The sequence below is a fragment of the Octopus bimaculoides genome, chromosome 9 (genome assembly GCF_001194135.2).
Source record: "Octopus bimaculoides isolate UCB-OBI-ISO-001 chromosome 9, ASM119413v2, whole genome shotgun sequence".
NCBI classification, from domain to species: domain Eukaryota; kingdom Metazoa; phylum Mollusca; class Cephalopoda; order Octopoda; family Octopodidae; genus Octopus; species Octopus bimaculoides.
The window spans coordinates 59,433,807-59,456,975 of record NC_068989.1 but is presented as its reverse complement, the minus strand read 5'-3'; the positions used below and the strand labels follow the sequence as shown (position 1 = coordinate 59,456,975).

At 34.6% G+C, this 23,169-nt stretch overlaps 1 protein-coding gene and 1 long non-coding RNA gene across 3 annotated transcripts in view; one reads left to right on the top strand and one right to left on the bottom strand.

The window, feature by feature from the left end:
* Positions 1–23,169, top strand: part of LOC106871032 (uncharacterized) — a 130,570-nt gene that overhangs the window by 83,054 nt on the left and 24,347 nt on the right. The window lies entirely within an intron of this gene.
* The window catches only part of LOC106871031 (unconventional myosin-Id), a 107,701-nt gene continuing 86,142 nt past the window's right edge, over positions 1,611–23,169 (bottom strand). The window contains exons 15-24 of the mRNA XM_014917289.2: positions 22,991–23,068; positions 20,302–20,468; positions 19,499–19,703; positions 18,366–18,487; positions 14,838–14,939; positions 13,114–13,258; positions 10,678–10,779; positions 5,671–5,787; positions 4,409–4,557; positions 1,611–2,036 (exon numbers count right to left, since the gene is read on the bottom strand). Coding sequence (XP_014772775.1) covers positions 1,844–2,036; positions 4,409–4,557; positions 5,671–5,787; positions 10,678–10,779; positions 13,114–13,258; positions 14,838–14,939; positions 18,366–18,487; positions 19,499–19,703; positions 20,302–20,468; positions 22,991–23,068 — 1,380 coding nt within the window. The 3' untranslated portion in view covers positions 1,611–1,843. The remainder of the gene's footprint in view (positions 2,037–4,408; positions 4,558–5,670; positions 5,788–10,677; positions 10,780–13,113; positions 13,259–14,837; positions 14,940–18,365; positions 18,488–19,498; positions 19,704–20,301; positions 20,469–22,990; positions 23,069–23,169) is intronic.

Sequence of the window (23,169 nt, the reverse complement as noted above, 5' to 3'; positions counted from 1 at the left end):
ATATATATACACACATATACACATATATATGCATATATATATATATACAGATATATACACTTGTTATATATACACACATATATACACATACATATACATACACACATACGGGCATATATAAACATACACATAGAAAGATATATACACACACACACACACACACACACACATATATATGTATATACACATTGGAAAAAAGTGGTTGAATGGAAGGGAGATAATAATAAAGAGAGGTTGAATGAAGGTAAGGTAATTCATGGTGAGCCTAACAAGAGGTGCACAAGCATGTGTGTATTTGAGAATGGTGTGAGTTGTGTGTATGAGTGAGTGGGGGCAAGTGAATTTGATGTGTGCACGCATGTGTATGTGTCGTGTGTAGCAGTTGATGTGTGCTTTTTCATGTGGAACAAAGAGAAAAGATTAAAGGAAAGGAAGGAGAAGATTAAAGGAATGAAGAGGGAAGATTAATTCCTGTTCATGGTGAAGGCATGTGTCTGAGTGACTCCTGTGCACAGACAGTCCAAACATAGATGTTGTAGCGAATGACCGGTAGAACAGAAATGGTGTGAGACCAGGGTGTCATTGCTGAGTCTGATGTCCCAGAGATGCTCTGCAAACCAGTCAGCCCAGCAGTACAGGGAAGGACAGAGAGCAGAAGATGTATAAAATGACATGACTAGAGGTGCAGGTAAAGCAGTCAGTGGCATGATAGGGACGGTGATGGGTGCCTGTGAGAATGGTAGTTTTGGAGAAGTAGGAGCAGGTGCGAAGTATGGGTGGGAGCAGAGGAAGAAGTCAGGCTGGGAGGCAGGGGTAGGGAAGAAACAGTGGACCAGGAGACCCTGCAGATTATGGGCTTATCTGAGGAGGGAAGGGGTAGGTTAGGGAAGATGTGTGAGGTGGAGGGGTCGGACTGGAGTCGCCAGAAGGCTCAGAGAATGGTGCATTGGAGGGGTAGGGTAGAGGGATGGTAGGTGAGGGGAAATGGGAGACAGGTAAGTGTGAGGTGGGTACAAGGAGAAAGAGCCAATAATCCATTACTGCACTTACCTAGGGTACCTATTCAATTAGGTCAACAGTGAACTAAAACCCCATAGTCTGTAAAAACGTACATAGGTATACCAATTACATTGCATATATATACATACATATATACACACAAATACATTAATTATGTACACAGACACACATACCTATCCATTATCACTTATATACATACACATACATACATATATATATATATATATATATATATCCATTATTAGTTATACATCTCTCCATTAGCAATTATTCTAGAGGGTGACAAGTTCTAAGAAATTATGTTCAGCCACTTAGAATAAAGAACTCAAAAATACATCTGGGAGTGAATAAACATTTAATTTACATTCATTCATCTAGCAAAATATATTTTGTTTCACCTGAAGAGCCATACATGAAACAGGATATATTTTGTTAGAGTAATGATTATGGATTAAATGCCCATTATTAAATATATATATCCATTATCAACAAAATATATATATATATATATATATATATATATATATATAAGTGTGTGTGTGTATGAGTGTTTCATCATGAGGTGAAACTATGAAAGACTTAACAGGTCATTGGTTTTTTAAACAAAATTCGTTGCTCTTTAATTAGTAGAATTGCAATTCTCATCAGAACATTTGGATTTATGAGAAACTATTTTCTATTGTCAAAAAATGAAAAAAGTGTGTGAAGAACCAAGTAGTGGCTGGGGTGGAATGATTAATTTTTATACGTTGTATGTAACCATGGCAACAATTTGACAGCCAAACAGCAGCAAATCCAAGATTCCAATAAAAGTCAGTAATAGTTAGGAATTGTTAAACAGCATCTTATTCGTATTGGCAGGCCACATTAGTGTCATATTTCCATTTTCTTTACGAAATTCTGGTTCACGGTTGATATAATCAGCAGAGAAATGCACACGGATATTGCGCTGTTTATCTCCCAGCATACATTTCAAATTCTTCCCAACAAAGACTTTTAAATCTTGTTTGGTTAAGCTGAAAAAGGAAACAGAGAAATAAAATATACAAATGTATATTTGGAAAAGTATAAGAGACTGTTAGTTAATGTAAAATAACTATGAAATAGATTTGACTTTGACGGTTACAAAGTCAGTTTGAAATAGTTAGAGGGGACTGAGGTGAGAGTGGATAAAATTACCAACCAAAGTGAGTGTTAATAGATATAATAAAAGTACACTTAATGGCATCCCAGCAATGACTGTCCCACCATTTTGTATATCAGGGACAAAATTGTCTAACATCTTCCTTTTCTTAAGATGGTTGGGTGTGATTTGAAGGAAACTTGGTTGTTATTTTTAGCTGGGTGAACAACCATAAAGCTACTCCTAAACTATAATCTGATTGCTGGTAAGTAAGTGTTAACATATTTAGAATGCAGCTATGATAAAATCAAACAATAATTAATAACCAATAATACTTCATTTTTGCAGCTGGTATAAAAGACAACAACTGCAGACATTTTCTGCATTAAATATCTAAGAATTTCAATGATGTCACAAGATTATTTAATTTATAAACAATTCCATTTTGCTGACAAAATAGACATTTCTTTATAATTCCTTAGCAGCTCATTTGTTGTCATTGTGCTAAGTTATGAGGTTATTATACTTTTCTGATGGTACAAATGGTAATAATATATCACCACTGTTGTCAACTGTACTTTCAAGAAAAATGAAACTATTAGTCAATAATTAATCATCTTACTTTTAAACTCACTGCATAATTTAGTTCTACTTTAAGATTTTTAATGCTTTATCCCTTGAATATACAGCCACCCACTTTACTGTCTATGATACTGATGGTGTCTCAATTATTTGAATTATAAACAATTTTGCAGTTTGCTTTGTATTTACTCTGTTGGCATTTAACTGTCATATTTCTACATATACAGATGTTTGGAATAGGATTAAATACAAAACCTTCTCCACAGCTTGTTACCCTACCCTCAACCTGTCAGAGACACTTCTAACAAAACATCAAAAACGAATATCACCTGAATTGTAAGAGAATATGCGTTTCAATTAATTTTCAATATAATCAAGATTTTAGAGAGGTTTAGCAACATAACTAATTTTATATACCACCGTGTCAGTGAATAGAATATAGGAACCTAAAATAAATTGCTCTTAAAATAAGGATCACCTGAAACAGCAGAAACAGAATCTGGATCTTAACCTGTGGACTTGTGATGCAAAGATTACAAATTAAAGAAAATACCAGCGGTGTATTTAACGTTTTTTGTATATTACTATATAATATATACACTGTAACTAAATCTGTAAATCTATTTCATATAAATGGTAAAATTATATTTAACTCCTTGTTAGCTCCTGTAAAATAACCACTGCCTAAACAGGGTCATGAGGGCTTGAGAAACTCCAGCCAGTAACAATGTATTATAAATTGACAGTACTTCGTTGTTATTTGAAATGAATTGGCATGAATTTTAATAGTCATAGTAGTGTGCTTGACAGTATCATTCTAGTGGTTATTGAGATGATTAACTATTGAAATAGTGAACTCTAAATGCTAAGGCTTTTGCAACTGTCAGAACACTGTCCTATTGACATGTTGAAACATATATATATATATAATTATAGGTTGCGACGGTCAATTTTCATTCTATGTATATCAAATCTGCTAAAAATAGCATTTATCTTGTGAAGAATTCACATATGTATAAGAAAAAAAAAAACCTAACACCTTGTGACCTACTGCTACAAAATATTACCCATGTAAGTAATATTACACCATGAGCATAGCTGAAACTTCACTTTTTGAGGGGAAGTTCCTGGAATTGGTCTTATATACTCAGTCACCTTATACATTAATATATATAATATTGGTTGTTGTTTAACTCTAAGGCAGTCCTGATTGAGCATACCTATGATCAAATGTGTTTTAACATTGATCATCCTGTTCTTTTTGTTTATCTAGGACTACACTGTTCTACGTGTCCTTTCTTATTTATGGTAATATGATGCAATTCGAAAAATTGACTGCTATTTCTAAGAACAAGTGACTGCTTCTTCATTGAGCTTCCTTATACGAAGCTGGTGGTGACCACCAGAAATCATGTTATATCATTTATGTTATGAGATTTTGATGAAAATTTTATTTCAAAGAAAAAAATTTTTATATAGGTGGTCCCAGATTTGTCGATATTAAAATGGCAATTAGTATGAAATTAATCCTCTCAAAGAAACATGATTAAAAGTACTCAAGAAAATGTAACACATCTTGTAGAAATATCACCGGAGATAAACAACAACTGAATTTCAAGTTTCAAGTATGGGTGTTCACAAAAATGTTAAAAAGATAATTTTAAAAATTCTAAAAGTACATACTGATGCCAGTTCTTACAAATAGCACCGATCACTTCTCCAACTCTGTCTTCTTGGCCTGGATGTTGAAGGCTTACAACAAGATCATTGCCATCATTCATGTGAAATATAATAAGTTGGTCTGTATCTGGTGACACGCTCAGACCAGTTAGCTACAATAAAATACAGAATATTTATCTTACAAATGTTATTGATGTACAGTCAGCATTTGTTGTCATAGCAGTTACTGTAGTGCCAAATAAGCCTTAATTGAACAGGCCAAGGATCAAAAATATTGCAATGACACTGGTTTGTGTGTGTGTGTGTGTGTGTGTGTGTGTGTGTGTGTGTGTGTGTGTGTGTGTTTAGTAACTGGTATATAATGCTGGCATCTTTGGGTTTAATTATTGGTATATAATACTGGTTTGCTTGTGTTGTTGGTATGTAAAGTTAATGTATGTGTTTAGTTACAAGTATGTGTGTGCATATAATTACTAGTATATAGTGTATAATACTGGTATGTGGATAGTTATTAGCACATAACACTGCTCTGTGTGTTTGTGTGTGTGAGTGAGTGTAGTTACAGCTATATGATACTATTTTTTGGTATTGTCCTGGTACATAATATTGGTGCATGAGGTTACTAGTATACAGTACTGATGTTTATGCAATTACTTATGTATAATACCGGTTTGTGTTAGTAGTTAGTGGTGTGCGTGTTAATGGTACACATGAATTATTATTACAAACCCTCCTATTAAATTATGATAAACAAATACTGGGTGGTTAACTTAACCCATTGTCCAGATTAACGGCTCTAAGTGCTTTAGGCACCTTTAGTGTAATCTGCTCTAGTGCAAATATTCATGCCAAGTTTCTGGTTGGAACACACCTTCCTCTCCACTCTACCCACCATTAATCTCAGAAACCCTATACAAGTCATAGGTACTCCATTCTTTCTTGAATAAAAGATTAAAATAAAAAAGTAAAATTTGCTTTCTGTATCTAAATCTTATTCCATAGTTCAACATTTTCTTTTTTCATTTCCCAAAGGTACACTTGTATCCCTACATTCCTATAAACAACCCAATCCCAGTTGTAGGTCCCTAATGCAGTGTGTTTAGTGTTTGTACTTAATGGTAAAGAGAGTTGCACTGATGTGTTGCGTGTGTGTGGGAGGGGTGTTGAACTCAATACATTCACTATCTTATTTGACTTTCTTCATTTGCAATCAATTTGATAACTTTTATATGTAAAGCCAGTCTAAACAGAAATTTGTCACTTACATTAACAAATGGAATTCCAGATTTCATTAATTTAAATTTCTTTTTGTGGTCAAACTTGTAAAAATGTCTGTCAGTGATGGCCACAGCTCTTTCAGATGATTTGTTGTTCTTATTTATCTGATGTAAAAAAAGAAATACAGATATAATACTAAAAAAAGGTTTACTAAAGAATATTCCTACGAAAGAACAAAGGAAGTTTCTTAGGTAGATATCCAGAGAAAAAGAATAACAATATAACAGCTGATGTAAATGCTGGTTGATTTTTCCAGCCATGCTTTATAATGTATAGAGAGAATAAGAGATATAAAGTTAATGTGCGTGCTATCAAAAAAGTTAGCAAATTGGGTCAGTGGGTTCCTCATAAACTTTCCTAGTCTCATCGGATGCAGAGTGTGAATGTATGCTCTTCTTTGCTGTCACATTTCATAAATGAACCTTATTTGAACTGAATAGTGACTGGTGACAAGAAATGGATTCTCTATAAAAATGTCAAGCACTGAAGACAGTGCATAGGGAAAGGAGAAACATTGGCACCCCAGGCTAAAGAAAGTCTTCACCCACATAATGACTGTTTGGTGGGATATGAAAGGTTTAGTCCACTTTGAACTTTTCAACCCAAATCAAATGATAACAAAGGAGATCTTCTGCAAGCAGCTTGAGTCAGCACTAGAAGAAAAACAACCATCTTTGGTTTCAAGACAAAAGCTGTTCTTCCATCAGGATAATGCTTGGCCACATACAGCAAGGATGACATTCCGAAGGCTGGAGCAGTTTGAATGGGAAACGATGCCCCATGCACCATATTTGCCAGACATTGTCCCATCTGATCATTCCGCACGCAATCTTCAAAATCATTTGGGCGGAGAAAATATGAATTCTGTAGACAAGATCAGAACAATACTGGAGAAGTATTTTTCATCATGAACAAGTGAATTTCAGAAGCGGGGCCTTGCAAGTCTAACAGATAGATGGAAGAGCATTGTGGTAATTGAAGGAGAGTATATTTTAGATTAAGAAAGAACTTTGTTTGTCTTAATTTTGAAAAATAAAAGAAGAGTAGAAAAACCACAAAAGCGGTGAGCTGGCAGAAACGTTAGCATGCTGGGTGAAATGCTTAGTGGTATTTTGTCTGTCTTTATGTTCTCAATTCAAATTCTGCTGAGGTCGACTTTGCCTCTCATCTTTTCGGGGTCGATAAATTATGTACCAATTGTATACTGGGGTCAATCTAATCAAATGGCCCCTCCACCAAAATTTTGGGCATTGTACCTAGAGTAGAAAAGATTTTAAAGGCAGTGAGCTGGAAGAAACGTTAGCACACCAGACGAAATGCTTAGCAGTATTTTGTCTGTCTTTATGTTCTGAGTTCAAATTCCATTGAGGTCAACTTTGCCTTTCATCCTTTCGGGGTCGATAAATTAAGTGCCAGTTGTGTACTGGGGTCAATCTAATCGATAGCCCTACTCCCCCAAAATTTTGGGCCTTGTGCCTAGAGTAGAAAAGAATATTTGTTGGTAGAAGATTAATTAAAATATGATTGAAGTAAAAAATAAAAAATAATTTTTCATGGACTTTTATGAATTTACATCAGTTCACTAGAAGCTGCTTTTATTCAGTCTGATTTTCCTAATTGTCCACTTAATAGGTGCTGGTGTGACTGTGTGGTTAGAAGCTTGCTTCCCAACTACAAGGTTCTGGGTTCAGTCCCACAGCATGGTACCTTGGGCAAGTGTCTTCTACTATAGCCTTGGGTTGACCAAAACTTTGTCAGTGGATTTGATAGACAGAAACTAAAGGAAGCCCATCATATATATGTGTGTGTGTGTACGCATGTGCATGTCTCTGCATCTGTGTTAGTCCCCCAACTCCACCATTTGACAATCAGTGTTGGTGTCTTTAAGTCCTCATAACCTAGCAATTTGACAAGAGAGACCGATAGAATAAGTATCAGGTTTAACAAGAAGTAATTTTATTCAATAAAAAACTCCTCAAAGTAGTGCTCCAGCATGGCCACAATCTAATGAATGAAGCAAGTAAAAAATAAAAGAAAAAAATTTATGGAAAAATAAAACTTTTAATGGATAACTCTTTGTGACATTCATGTTTTAAAACTATTATAGTGACATATAGCATGGAGACAGCTGATGAACTACTTAAGAACAGCTCATAGGTTCAGCTATGTAGCTATAACATGTTCTATTCTGGTCTGTTATCAGACCAAATTGTATAATGTCATGAATGAATGTGTGGAATGCAGTATGAAATTTAAGGTACATTGATTTTGTTTTGTTGTTTAGTTTCTCCATGCATGATTGAAGGCTTTGATAGCAATATTGATTCCTTGGGATACATTAAATGTAGTTGGCAATCCAACTACATTTGTTTGTCATAGGTTTTAAAACTATTATAGTATAGTTGTGTGTTTTATGTCTGTTTGGATCAATCAGGCATTTCCCTTGGTATTATGCAACGGAGAACTTAATTGAACAAAATGTTTTGTAGGCTATAAAATTGCATGTATTTTCTGGGATTATCTAGGGATTACAACTTCGAACATTTAATCATTTCACTTAAAATATGAGATTTATTTGAAACAAGACCTAACTATTGCATTAAAGTATTGAGTAAATTATTTAGATAAAAAATTATTGAAAATGGAGAATTTACATAGGTGATCTATTTATTTAGATTAATGAGGAAATAAAAAATGGGTTTCACTCAAGTTGTAGCACAGAATCATGTCAGCATGGTAATGGTAATTAAAAAGATTTCAGGAAGAAGAACAAAAAAAAAAAAAGAAAAGAAAGAAAAAAATGAGTTTGTAAATTAATTTTATGCTGTACAGAAAAAGAAAAAAACCAGAGGAGAAAAAAAGAAAAAGAAGCATAAGTTGCATAATGCTTCTGAAAGTGGAATGAAGTTTTACGTCAGAAGAGCTTCTCAGTCAAGGGAGATAATCGATAAGAACACTGATATATGAGGCAAGACGTAAGAATATGGTCTTTGTGTGGGTGTAGGTAAGGATATGTGGGTGTTTGTCCATAGTGGTGTGTGTGTATGCTGTGTAGATGTGAATAAAACAATGGTATGGATGTAAAAGACAAATGGATTGAACAGAAGACAGGGTGTTTATGAGTTACAATGGGATGGTGCTTCTCAGCAGATGAAAGGTTTTTTAGTTAACGGAAATAATGGACAAGAAAGCTGTTGTAAATGTGTTTTAAAGTATGTGCATTTGTGTTTTATCAAGAGAAAGGGCAGTAAAATGCAAGTTTATGTTCTTTAAGTGTGTGTGTGTGTCTGTGTGTGGGAGAGAGAGAGCATGTGCAAGTATGTGTTCGGTATAGCTGATGTGAATTAAACATAATAGCATGTTTGTGTGCATGTCATAGATAGTTGCTTAGAGAATAGAAGATGGGTTGTGTATATGCATGTGTGTGTGGATGTGGAGAGTAATGAAGGGGAAATGTAAAGTGCACAGTGGAGTATGTTATAAGGAGTGACATGTAAGAAATGGCAATGTTTTTAAAGTAAAGACAACAAAGTATTCCAGTTGGATGAATTATTTGCTAGGAGTTGTTCCCTATGCAAACAAGAGATTGCTGATCCATGGTGTAAAATAGCATCACAAAGAACTGAAAATGGCTATGTCAAGGGGAATTCAAATGATTAGCTACAAGTCTAAGAATTTGGATACTGTTTGTCAGACATCTAAAGGATGCTTTCTAAAATGGCCTGCCAATCTCTGACTAGTTTATACTCTATAGAGTATAAACATGCCATGTAGTTGACATTCTATGTCATGAATGAGGCTTTTTTCAGTACAAGTGAAGTTACCAGTGATGTAGAATGAGGAGTTAGTTCTTAGATGGTAGCAATATCTTGGATGAAAGGGCAGTTGTTCGAGAAGAAAAAGGAATAGGTGATGGTTACAGGTTGGGTGTAGCAAGGCATAAGAAAAATATGGATTAGAAAAAAAAATGGGGACTGTGCCACATCTGAAGGAAGTGGAAAAAGGCGTATAGGGTGGAAAGTGGTAAGGTCAGATTGGTAGAGACAGAAATGCAGTAGAATGGCTATTTAAAGTGGTAAGGTCGTGGGACGGTGAGTGAGAGGAAAGTAAAGGAGTTGGGGGTAGGGTAGATACAATGTATGTGGAATATACAACAAGCTGAGTGAAAGCATCAACATCTGATTGGGGTTAACTAGGGCACATAAGATAGAGAAGACGAAGGAATTATGGAAAAAAGATAGCATATTTGGATGAATGGGGCAGAATGAGGTGATACCATGTAGAACACATTCATTGGTGTAATATCTGTATAGCTCTAACATAAGTACAGAGGACTGGAAGAAGATTTGGGTCTCATTCAGACCAAGAAATAGATTAGCATACTTAGGATCTATCTTGGTACCCATGTTCACCCAAGTAATTTGATGATAGAATTCAGTGAAAAAGAAAATGTTGTTCAGAGTGAGAGGGTGGTTGGCTCAAGTATGTGGCACAATACCTATCTTCACCTTTAGCTATCCATCTATCATATACACACATCTTTGTGTTTCATTCACAACGCAACAGCACACATACCTGCATATACTCTCAACATTCACACACCACCCCATACATAATGAACATATTCTCACATGTTCTCTTTAATTTGAAAAAAATGCACACATATGCACTATAACACATGATACAACAACATTCTCATCCATTATCATGCTTTTCTGAAAAACTCTTCCAACAAGAAACACCTTTCCATTTAATTACATCTGTATACTGTTCTTTCACATGCAATGTCTGGTGTAGAAGTCTTACCAAACATTCACACTTTCCCTTCTGTTTTCTTTTCTTTTTATCGACGAAGAGCCAAAACCCAAAATATTAAATTTTCTTCTGTTTCTTCTTTATGTTGCAAAATTAATTACATTGCATTAATTACCTTACAAGTCTGTTTTTGTTGTATTTTGTTACTGAAATCATTTAGTTTCCATGAATTTACTTACCTTTCTAACAAAAGAAGCAAATAGTACAGCTGAATAACCATCTTTCTTTTTTAAACTGTTCATTCGAGAAACATAATCAGCAGTATTTGAGTTTTCCTTACACTGAAATATAAGAAACCAAAACAATAGAGAGTAAAGTAGAGAATAACATCAAATATAAGAAAAAACAACAAAGAATAACACAAATATTATCAAAAACAATACAGTAACTCCAAACATTATTAAAAACAGAACCTGTTTAATTTATCAGATAAAAGACAGTATGTCTTTTAGCTCTCATTTTAATCATTTGACTGTGGCCATGTTGGGGTACCACCTTAAAAAAATTTCATTGAATGAGTTGACCCCAGTATTTATTTTTATCTTTTAAGCCAGGTATTCTATCATATCAGTTTCTTTTACTGAAGTTACAGGGATGTAAACACACCAAAACCAGTTGTCAAGTGGTGTTGATGGACACAGACACACACATGCATATATAAATATATATATATATATATATGTAAAGACACACACACACACACACACACACACACACACACAGAGTTATATATATAATTGGCACTTGTGACAGTGGCACATAAAAGCACCCCAGTGTCACGCAAATGGAACCTGTGCTGGCAGAACGTAACAGACCCATTACACTCTCAGAGTGGTTGACATTAGGAAGGGTATCCAGTCATAGAAAACCAAATCAGACTGGAGTTGTTTGTATGTAGTCCAGTGGCTAAAGTTTAGGTTGTTTTAAGAACTAAAACAAATACTACTTAAAAGACAATATTCATTAAAGCTAACAGACAATGGAATAGAAAATACCAAAACAATAAATATTCAAGAACTACAAAAAACGCTCCAGATACATCCAATAATCTACTCTTTATTACAACACAAGAAATACAGAATATAATATTATCCACCAGAACATTTCACTACTAAGACAAGACCCAAGAATGAAACAAGCATTCGAAATACACAAAATAATCAAAAGTGAAAGACAATCAAAGTCTCTGAAAAAATTCCTCACAAGTGCTAAATTACCTTCAACAACTCCTACAGCAACAGTCAAACGACTCCTGTCTACTTTCCCACCAGACAGATTAAATTTTGAGTGCTCTGATTGTAACTAAACATGTTCACTCAATTGTGTCAGCTTGCATTTTCGGTGCAAATTATACTGCTACTTGACATTAATGCACGTACATAGCAGAAAACGCACAGAAGGTTCTAAAACTTAATCACGTGTTCATTCTCTACAAACACTTGACAGAAAACATTCAGAGCATTGATTACTACCACTAGACTCATTCAGTCAACCGTGTCAGCCTTAACTTATGACACTAAACATTGTTACTTGATACTAACACATGGGTGTAGCGGGGAACCTACAAAAATTTCTAAGACCAGTCATGTAACTATTCTCTACCAATCAAACCCTATTCGAAACATATACTAATTTGAGCCATGAACTTCCAATAAAAATAGGGCAAGCTTCAAACACTAGTCAGAAGCAAAACAGCTGTGACATAAGCCAAGTGTTTGAAAATCAGTGTAAACTGTGAAACTGGTTAAATTTGTGCATATAATAAAAAATATTTTAACTATTCTCAGTGCATTTTCAAGTTCTATTTTTTTCTATATTTCTACCCGTGTGAAATAAACTAACTTTGTTTTATTTTTATTTATATATATATATATATATATCTTTGTTACAATATCATAAATCAGAAGAGCATACCCTATAAAATATAGAACAGTTGTTTATTCTTGTATGTGTAATGTAATAGTTTAGAAAAATCATTTGTTTCATATCTAGCGTGAACTAGACATCTCTTTAGTTTCTCTAAACGATAAAAAACGATTAAAGAAAAAAATATATATACTGTATATGGGTGTGTATATATATGATGGGCTTCCTTTAGTTTCCAAGAAGAAACATTTTATTATACAACCACTCCTGCAGCTGTGTTTTGATTCCAAATTAAATGTATTTTTCTATTGCATAAATTTCACAACTTCCTAGTTTACATCAACTTTGGATAATTTCTCCTCAATGTAACCCTTTTAACATTTAAGGTCAACTTCTAATTTAACTTTTAATCCAAGCTTTCACATAACCTCTGTTACTCTGACCTCATTCTTTTCTCACTTCTGGTGACAAATTCAGTTTACTTTTGCTTCTTCATTACCTGATGACTTTTCATATGAAAAGTTGCTACCAAAGCTCACATATATGACTGAATATTCATTAAAAATTTCACTGAACAATGTGAAAATATATAAATAAACAAAACAAGCAGTATATAAGCATAAAAGAGACTGACATTGAGTTGTAAATCTCAACGAAATATTGAAATGTAAAAACAAGACCTCGAGGCAACACGTCGGTCTCATACTTATAGAACAATCAACAAAATTGAATTTATGAATTTATCTCACCTGAAGGAGATAGTTGCCTTCCCATTTTCGTTTTAAACCCCATTCTGGCCGCTGCCCTTTCAACATTTCTGCTGTCAGTATTTTCATGTGAAACATTGTCCGTTCATCCTTGGGTATGGTTTCTATCTTCATCCATGCCCACCATCTATGCAAAAAGAATAACTTAGTTATGTGAATTGAAGATGTAACTTTGAAATAAGTACTGAAATTGTGATATTATATTGTATAGTTTTATATTATACCGTATAGTGCCCATATTATTATTATTAGTTTATATATTTACCTATAAAGCATCGTCTATCCCATGCTGTATGTTAGAGTAAAGTTAAAAAATTCAAATGTTCAATTCTGTTCACTCTACTGTAGTTGTAAATCTTGAAAATTTCATCTTTTCAATTGTTTTGGTTTTGGTTACCCACTATATTTTATCCTCTACCATAGCTCTAATTCTCAAAAATTTCATCTCTCCCTCCCTTCATTCGTTTTGTTACCAACTCTGTTTTCTCTTGCCCATACTGTCTGTATCCTTGCTTTTTCCATGTTAGTTAATTAGTGGCTCTCGATTCGTTTATGGATAATTTACATTGCATTCATTGGGCCACAATGTTTGCTTGTTCATGACGTGCCCTTCCAACCCGTCCCCACTACCTGTACTAGAAGTCTTTTTCCTTTCTCCTAGTAACTCTAACAGTTACCTATACGGTACACTCTCCCCAACTTCCATCCCTATCTAGTGGCTATCTCCCAGTAAATGTAGTGAATAAAATGATGATGTAGTGTATGCAGGTTGAAACTTATTTGTACTTATATGATGTCTGCCAAACGTACATGTGAGCTTTCTTTACAGATGCAAAATGCTGTTCCCCATCCTTATGTCTCCCTGCCCACACCCTCTACACCCCCAGAGTTGGCACACTTAATGTGGGCACATTGAAAGGTAGGTCTAGTGAGATTGTTGAGATGCTTAAACGGAGGTGTGTAGATTTGTGTTGCATCCAAGAAGTAAGGCAGAAATGAAGTTTGGCTAGGTTCCTCAGAGCAAAGAGCATAGGTATAAGATTTTCTGGGTAGGAAACAGTGATGGGATTGGGAGCATGGGCATACTCCTTACTGAGAAATCAGTTGATAAAGTCATTGAGGTAGTCAAAGTTTGTGATAAAATACTTAAGCTTGGCTCTAACATAAGAAAATATTTTTTTAGATAAGCCATATTTGTAGCATGTCTATGTTTGTGCATGTCTATACGTTCTATGTTTATTCTATGACTAAGTTGTTTAAATCTAATCTTATTTGTCAATTTTCTGAAGAATATCAGCTTCATTGATGATACCATTTTAACTCCCTAAAAAGTTTTTTTTATATGTGGTTCCATAGTTTCTGTGTTTTACACATTTTTAATGTTCATTTTCTTTTCAAGATTTGAAGTGGGTGGGTTGGCAGTAGTTTTTATACTTAGATAGTTTAGGGCTTGTTTTTGTCAAAACAGTTTTAAAACTGGGTGTTATTCTTACTGTTAACCACTAAGCCAGAAAGAGTGGAACCTGTTGTCAGTCACATAAACATTGGAATGCAGAGTTATTTCCCCTGCCCATGAGAACAACAATGGCAAACGTAAAGGTTTGTATTTTTTCATTTTAACTACATAAGTATTGAATCTTATTGCCTGCAATAACAATTTGACCAATAATTGGAAGTGAAAATATATTTCTAGAATCATTCCTTACCGATGATAAGCCAATGTTAAAATAGGCATAAAGTCTTTTATAACAACAGGATAGTTAGGCCAGGTTAGATTCTTTCCATAATTCTTTCTCTTTTTTACATTCCTTGAAAATAGAAATTAATTTTAATACATTTAATACTAACATAAACTTCCAAAAGATGGACATATTAAAAAAATTACGACTTGATAAAATTTAACAAGATTGTTATAAAAAAAAGTAAATGTAACATCAAATTCAGAATAATGACTCAAAATCTATTTTCAAACAATACAACAAAATACAGTTAGTATTTCAAAACTGTTATTCTTATCTTTAAAAATAATCTATTTTATACCTTTTGAAATTGATTTTTAAAAATTCAAGTTGACATTATTTAAAAATACCTGATTCATTTTATGTATACCCCCAAATTCAGATACACTGTTAATGAATCTGAAAATATTTCATGAATTCTTGAATATTTTTCAGTTGGTTGTTTAGTTCCTAAGCCAATTATTTTTTGCCATGACTTTAGAAAAAACACTATATACCTATTCTACACAGTAATCATATCATTCCAACCTGTAATTCAACCTGCAATTCAACCTGCACACATAATAATCTTTCAATAGGTCCAAAAGAAATTTAATGTTCTTCAAAACAATACATTTTCTTGATTGGCAATGAACATAAAAGTTCTTGGTAAACTGAGTCCTTGGTCAACATCCAGTCGCAATTTGTAACCTTTTATTATGATTATGATTATTAGGTGGCGAGCTGGCAGAATCGTTAGCATACTGGATGAAATGCTTAGTGGTATTTTGCCTGCAGTTACGTTCTGATTTCAAATTCTTCCAAGTCGACTTTGCCTTTCATCCTCTCAGGGTCAATAAATTACATACCAGTGAAACATGAGTCGATGTAATCAACTAGTCCCGTCCCTGCACATTTCTTACCTTTACTAGAAAGGATTATTATTATTAATATTATTGATATCCTAAAACCACCTTGGTAATGCTTTTCCATGGGCTCTACCTTGTTAACATTTCTCATCCATACATCATACTCTAACACCAGCACTTCTCTATCACCTGTGAGCAAAATAGGCACATACTACATTCCCCAGCTTTCTCAGTTACCTTTCTTCCCTACCTCAACCCACTTCCATTTCCCATTATTCTCTCCTACCTACTGTCACACCTCGCTTATCTGCCATCACCCACAATGCCCACATATATCTACTGCAAACCCTGCCCCTGAAACTCTCCTAGGTTACTTATTTCTTTATTGTCCACAAGAGGATAAACATAGAGGGGACAAACAAGGACAGACAAAGGGATTAAATCGATTACATCAACCCCAGTGTGCAACTGGTACTTAATTTATCAACCCCGAAAGGATGAAAAGCAAAGTCGACCTCGGCAGAATTTGAACTCAGAACTTAATGGCAGACGAAATACCTCTAAGCATTTCGCCCGGTGTGCTAACGTTTCTGCCAGCTCACCGCCCTTAAACTAGGTTTCTCTCAATCATTTACTATAGTCATCTCTGCCTTGTGCACTCACCCAGTCCAAATCTCTGTATCACTTCACCTATTCTCATCACCCCCACAGTCCCTTGAGGGCATATCCCAAAACATCTTCATATCTCTCTTACTATTGCTCTCCTTATCTTATTTTACTCTCTAATTCACCCTCTTTATTTTACTGTAACTTATTCTCCTTCCCTTTCCAACTGGGTAATCCATGTATCTACAGCAAGACACCCATCTCTGTCCCACTACATCTTTCATCTCTCAACTGGCACAAAGTGATCCTTACTCTGACAATACTTTTCCCTTCTCCAAGTTGAGGTGTATTTGCTTTTTTGTTTTGTCTTGCAAGGTACTTGGTAACTCTGTCAGTGCTGGTACCACATAAAAAGCACCCAGTACTCTCTGTAAAGTGGTTGGTGTTAGGAAGAGCATACTGCTCCCAACTTTGCCTGCTTCTGTAAGACCATTCAACTCATGCCAGCATGGAAAACAGACATTAACTGACTACTATTATTATGATTATTATCATTATAATGGTGATGAGCTGGCATAATTGTTAGCATGCCAGACAAAATGCTTAGCAGCATTTCATCTGTCTTTCTATTCTTGGTTGAAATGCCATCTAGTTTGACTTTGTTTGTCATCCTATCAAGGTCAATGAAATAAGTATCAGTTGAGCCCCATCTCCACAAACTTCAGGCTTTGCCCCTATGATAGAAAGGACTATTATTTTTACAATAAGGCTTTTTGAAAAAAATCAACATCACAAGTACCACTTCTTATTCCTCAGGAGACAATACTGTAAATGTATGTTGAAAGCATTTAATTTATGTAAAGTAACTATAGAATAACAGCAAGTAAAAATTGTCCGAAACAATGTTCTTCATGAAACTGCTAATTGTTTGAGAGAATTCTAAGTAGGAAAGAACTATCTTTTAAATATTTTATTAAGATTAACAAATTACTCTTATGAACATTTTACTAAAAGATTAATCAGCTATTAAATTAATAATGATTGTTCATTAGAGTTATTTTTAATGTACTGTAGGAAAGATGAAAATAAAGGGCCAGGGATCACAAAGAGATATAGAAAATAATAATTATTAATAATAGAGATAGGTGGAATGTGCACAATATATCTCCATTTTGGTCTTTTTCTCATGCCATGAGATGTTTTGAATCTTCATGAGAACTTGAAACTACTCCATGGTTCAGGTTTTAGTTCCATAGACAAGAATGTTCTCTACCCATTTTCTGTAAAAAGGCAAGTCTTACTGACTTTGAAGTGCTTGGTTGCCAGATGTTTTGAAGCTTGTTACAGGCACTCCAGGCTAGGCCCTTGTGTGTAAGGAAGTCTTTCCTACTGTCAGCAACATAGAACCCAAAGTTCTTTATCTCACTGACTTCCTTAGGTCATGTGCCACTGGGAATAAATTGACAAGTGACCTTCATTTTTACTGATGGCTATATATTCAGTGCCACTTTGCATTGAATGATGGACTAACTTTGGCCACAGTATTCTCAAGGGATGCTAACAATTTCTGTGCATTACACAGAGAAGGCTTTGCTGAACATTAGGCCATATCAGATGTTATATTGGGAGACTTCCACATCTTAATAAAGGATGAAGACCATTCAACTACATTGATATTATTGGTGGAGACAGCATGAAACTTAAGATCTACCAAAGCTAACAGGGACAGAGATTCTGGGTGCTGCATTGAGATGCATTTGAATTGTAGGTACTTGAAGGAGGAGCATTGTTATTGAAAATGTTTTTCTTAAACAGCAACAAATCTGGTTAAAAAATGAAGAAGCCTACATATGATTGCTTTGCTTGCTAGAAGTAGCACAAGTCAAATTTCCTCCAAATAACATGGTTTAAACATATAAATATACATTGGTAAACTAACCCTCAAATCTTTGTAAAAATATAAATAAGATAGTGAATTCAATCATTTAAAAAATAAAACTTATATTTACAAGTATATGTATATGATATTGCAATGGCTTACCTGAACAAATGCTGCATTTCATTGAAGAAACGGTGAATTCGGTATTTCCTATAAGCATTTCTTATTGCATACACTGCTCGTAGCCTATTAACATATCTACGGGCCAAAGTACCACGCCACATCTAAATAGAAAAGGTTACATTATAAACACACTGATTACATTTACCACAGCAAAAATGGGATCATAATTCAATCATCAGTGAATTTCTTGAGTTTAAAATCCCAAATTGGTCAAAACATAATAGAAAACATGACCCAAAAGATGATTAGAAGAATCATGCTTTGTGTCTTACTAATTTGTTGGACCTATCTAGGACAGAGAATATAATTCAGTCTCTAGCTATTGTCCATAATATTGGATGCAAGTCAGGAGATCAATTCCTGTAGATGGACATAGACTGGTTAAAAATGGGGCAGTGTTGGTCCCTAAGAATTACAAATGGCTTCATTTGTTTGTGTTTAAGGAACAAAGGAGAGAAGAAAGTTTAAATCAATGTGATCAAACTCCATGTCAGATTGTTCGTTCAGTTTTACATTAGTTTATACCAGAGCTACAGTAGTGACACCACACTAACACTGACAACACCATGAGCAAACCAAAACATTTAAAACATTCCTATAACTTACATGTCAATAGAACAAATCAGTCTAGAAAGTGCATAGTTGAGTGGTAAATGGACAGAGCTAACTGGAAATTAGCAGAACATTTTGCTGGTCTACTGTACCAAGATAAAATGCATATTTCACTTAAATTGACCAATTGCTTCTCTAACTCTAATCCTTACATCCATTTCTCCTAGTTTGACTAGGATACTGTTACAAAAACTGACATTGCCATGTTGCTTGATTGAGTTGTTGTACAATCTAATATCATTGCTGTTTTACAGTTTGATATCATTGTTACATATACAGTTTGATATTATTACTGTTATACAGTAATAATAATAATGATATGCAGAAATAATAATAGTTATGCAGGAATAATAATACAGGCTGATGTCTAACTATCCTATAATCTGATATCATTGTTGCAGTGATAATGTTTCAAATGTAAAAAAATAAAACTGCATCACTATGTAAATGTATCTTGGAAAACAGAAAACATTGTTAGTGAGAGATTAATAATGATTTACCTTCTGAAGAATGAGAACCAGAGACGGTATAACTTTCTCTCTTGATGCCTCTAAATAGAAAAGTATTTTGGGTGAACGTATAAAAATCTTTGTTTTGCCATATTCCACTTCTGAGCTGATATTATGTTCTGTAATAATTTCCTTAACCCCTTGTTTCAGTGCACCATTATAGTTGGGCCAGGTTGCTGAGCAAATACATTTATATCTGGAAGATAGAGAAATTTAGTCAAAGAAACTGATATTTTGTATCATTTAAAGATAGGTAGTCAAACATACATGTATGATGTGTTCCATATACCAGCAACAATCATGAAATAAATTTAGCTATTGTGAGTAATAAATATTGTGATTTAATAAATTTAGCTATTGTGAGTAAATCTTCAATTTACAATTTATGTACATTAGCAGTCAAGGTAAGTTTATAATATGAGAGTGTATAAAAGAAGCATTAGTGATATTGAAAAGTAGGTGAGAACACACAGTCATGTGTGTGTACATTATTACCAAGAATATGCTATTGAACATTTATTGCAACTCAAAGGGTGCTTCATATAGGAGTCCTACATTTTCAAACCTATATATACAGTATATACAACTTGGTGATTATACACTTATTTTTTACTTCTAATTAAATGTTTGGTTTTAATTTATTTTATATTTTCTGTCTCATTAATAAACGTATTAGACTCTGAATGTGCATTTAGTTTCCAAAAATGATGCTCATCTCCAATTGGGGAGGTGATATGATGTGATGATATTGGGATATGTAATAGGTTTTATATGAACATGCTTATTAAACTCACCTGGTAAGAAACCTGGTATATGTTGTTCTAAAAGCAAAGCCAGCTCTGCGGACTCTGACATTTTCCATTAATCCAAGATACATCACTTGATGACAGATCCTTTCATCATCAAAATGTACTGGAGATTTGGTATCATTTGGTTTGATACATCGCACATAATGGGGTTCCTACAGCAGAAAGAAGCACAACCAATTAGAAGAACTTCAAAGTAAAACAAATTATGACAGAGAAGGACAAATAAGAAAAAAAAAAAGAGAACACATATACACACACATATTGTTTAAGTGTGTGGTGAAACATGATCATCGAATGTTGAGCCTCACAGAGGCAATAGCAAGTAACCGAGACCTTGGTGATATGCTGTGCTTGAAAAAGCTCATAAAGCCAAGGGAAACCATAGTCATGACTGTTACCAGTGTCGTGTAAATGATACCTGTGAAATTGTAGTTATGGCTGTTACGGGAGTCATGTAAATGGCACCCATGCTGGTGGCATGTAAAAAGCACCCATTACACTCTCAGAGTGGCTGGGATTAGGAAGGTATCCAGCCAAAGAAACCATGCCAAATCAGACAGGAACCTGATGCAGCTCTCTGACTTACCAATTCCGGTCAGACTGTCTAACCCATGCCAGTATGAAAAGCAGACGTTAAATGATTACTTAGAGGTTTAAAATATCAATAAATGATCCATCCAATTTAGAAAACAAATTACTTTACATATTGGCACAGAGTCAAAATTTTACTTATTTAGAACAAGACCCCTTTCATATGTAAGAGGAGGGTAATGTAGTCAGTTTGAGTTGATCCTGATATATTTTGGTGCTTATTTTATTGAAGGATGAAAGATTATACCAAACTCTATGTTGAAAACTAGAAATATGAGACAATTCAGTAGATATCATAAAGCATCTAGTCTCATCCAGCAGATCTCAAATAATGATAATCTCTACAGCAATAGGAAATTGTTCATATGTTAATTCTAATTTCAATACAAAATTTTGCAGATATATATATATATATATATTATATATATATATATATATATGTGTGTGTGTGTGTATGTGTGTGTGTGTGTGTGTGCAGAGAACAACTTCTGCCACATTCCAGGGAGAAAAACTAGAAGTAGTTGATAGCTTCCATTACCTAGGTGACCAAGTCAGTAGCGAGGGAGGGTACGCTGAAAGTGTAGCTGTTAGAATAAGAATAGCATTAGGAAGGGCATCCAGCTGTATAAACTCTGCCAGATCAAATTGGAGCCTAGTGCAGCCATCTGGTTCACCAGTCCTCAGTCAAATCCTCCAACCCATGCTAGCATGGAAAGCGGATGTATGATGATGACGATGATGATGATATATACAGGGAGCGGTGAATAAACTGTCAACTAAATTACGTAATAATGAAAATGACACTGACATAACATTTTAGCAGATATATTTACCAAAATTACATAAAAATATCTTGAAATACTAAAGAGTAAATTAATTCAATAAAATCACCATTGGCTTCGACCAGAGCCTCCAGACAACTTTGGAATCTTCTGCAACTCTTCTGGATGGTCTCCTTGTTTAAGTTGGTGAATGCTGCCATAATCCTTGCCTTCAGTTCATCTTTGGTGTTACAAGGAGTTTTGTTGGTCTCTTGCTCAACTGCACCCCACACATAATAATCAAGGGGTTTGCAGTCTGGGGAGATAGATGACCAGATGTTAGGGGTGATGTGATCGCAAAAATTGTCCGACAGCCATGACTGGGTTCTCCTGCTTGTGTGGCATGGTGCAGAGTCCTGTTGCCAGACAGGAGCCACCCTCTTGACCCAGGGCAGCACTACCTCCTGCAGACACTTGATGTAGGCCTCTGTATTGAGTGTGAAGCCATGTGGGAAGATGGAGGCACAACATCGCCATCACTAGTGATCACTTCAAACGCCATGATGTTGACTGAATGTTTGATTTTTATCCTCTCGGTATATGTTCTGGGGACACAGCAAGCCAACAGTTGTTCTGTGTGTTCATATGATACTGGCAGAAATTTTCCTCGTCTGAGAAAAACCAAAGCAGGTTCAGTTGGAGGGGATGCTTGAGTTTGTTCAGAAGGCTTTGTAGCAAAGTCATTCCTCTTGTCTTTGATGGCTTGGGATAAAAATTGGCTATTTCTCATCTTGTATGAGGAGTACTGAATGTCTTCATGCACTGCTTGCCTGATAAGAGACTCAGACACTCCTATGTCCCTGGTGATGGATCTGATTGACTTGGAGGGATCGTTGTCAATCATGACCTGGATCTGACCAACAAATTCAGGAGTTCTTTTCTGATTAGAATGACTAGAGTGAATTTTCTGAGCTGCTGTACCCTCATAATCACCATTAGACTCATGCAACTCTATCTATCTATCTATCTATCTATCTATCTATCTATCTAGATAGATAGATAGACAGACAGATAGAAAGACAGACAGACAGACAGATAAAGGAAAAGTGACAGTTCTCGAGATTTCATTAAAAACCAATTGATTAAAGTATCATACAACCTTAATAGCTTAATGATTTAATATAATGAGAAATGAATAAATAAATACTCCAAGAGATTGGAAACTGTTCATTGAGAAGCATTTAGCTATTTAGAAAATCTTTAAAGTAAATAAAAGTAAGGGTTATTTATATATATCATATGAACAAAATAACAGGACTTACTTTGCTTGCCAAATTGGCTACAAGAGTAATTATTGAGTTTTTGAAGTTGGTACCAGCTGTTGGGGGACGTTTTGTGGTCTGAAACCAAAAAATAGATATAAAACTAGTGGTGTATACACTGTTAGTATTATTGTGTGTGTGTGTGTGTGTGTAAGCATATATATATATATATATATATA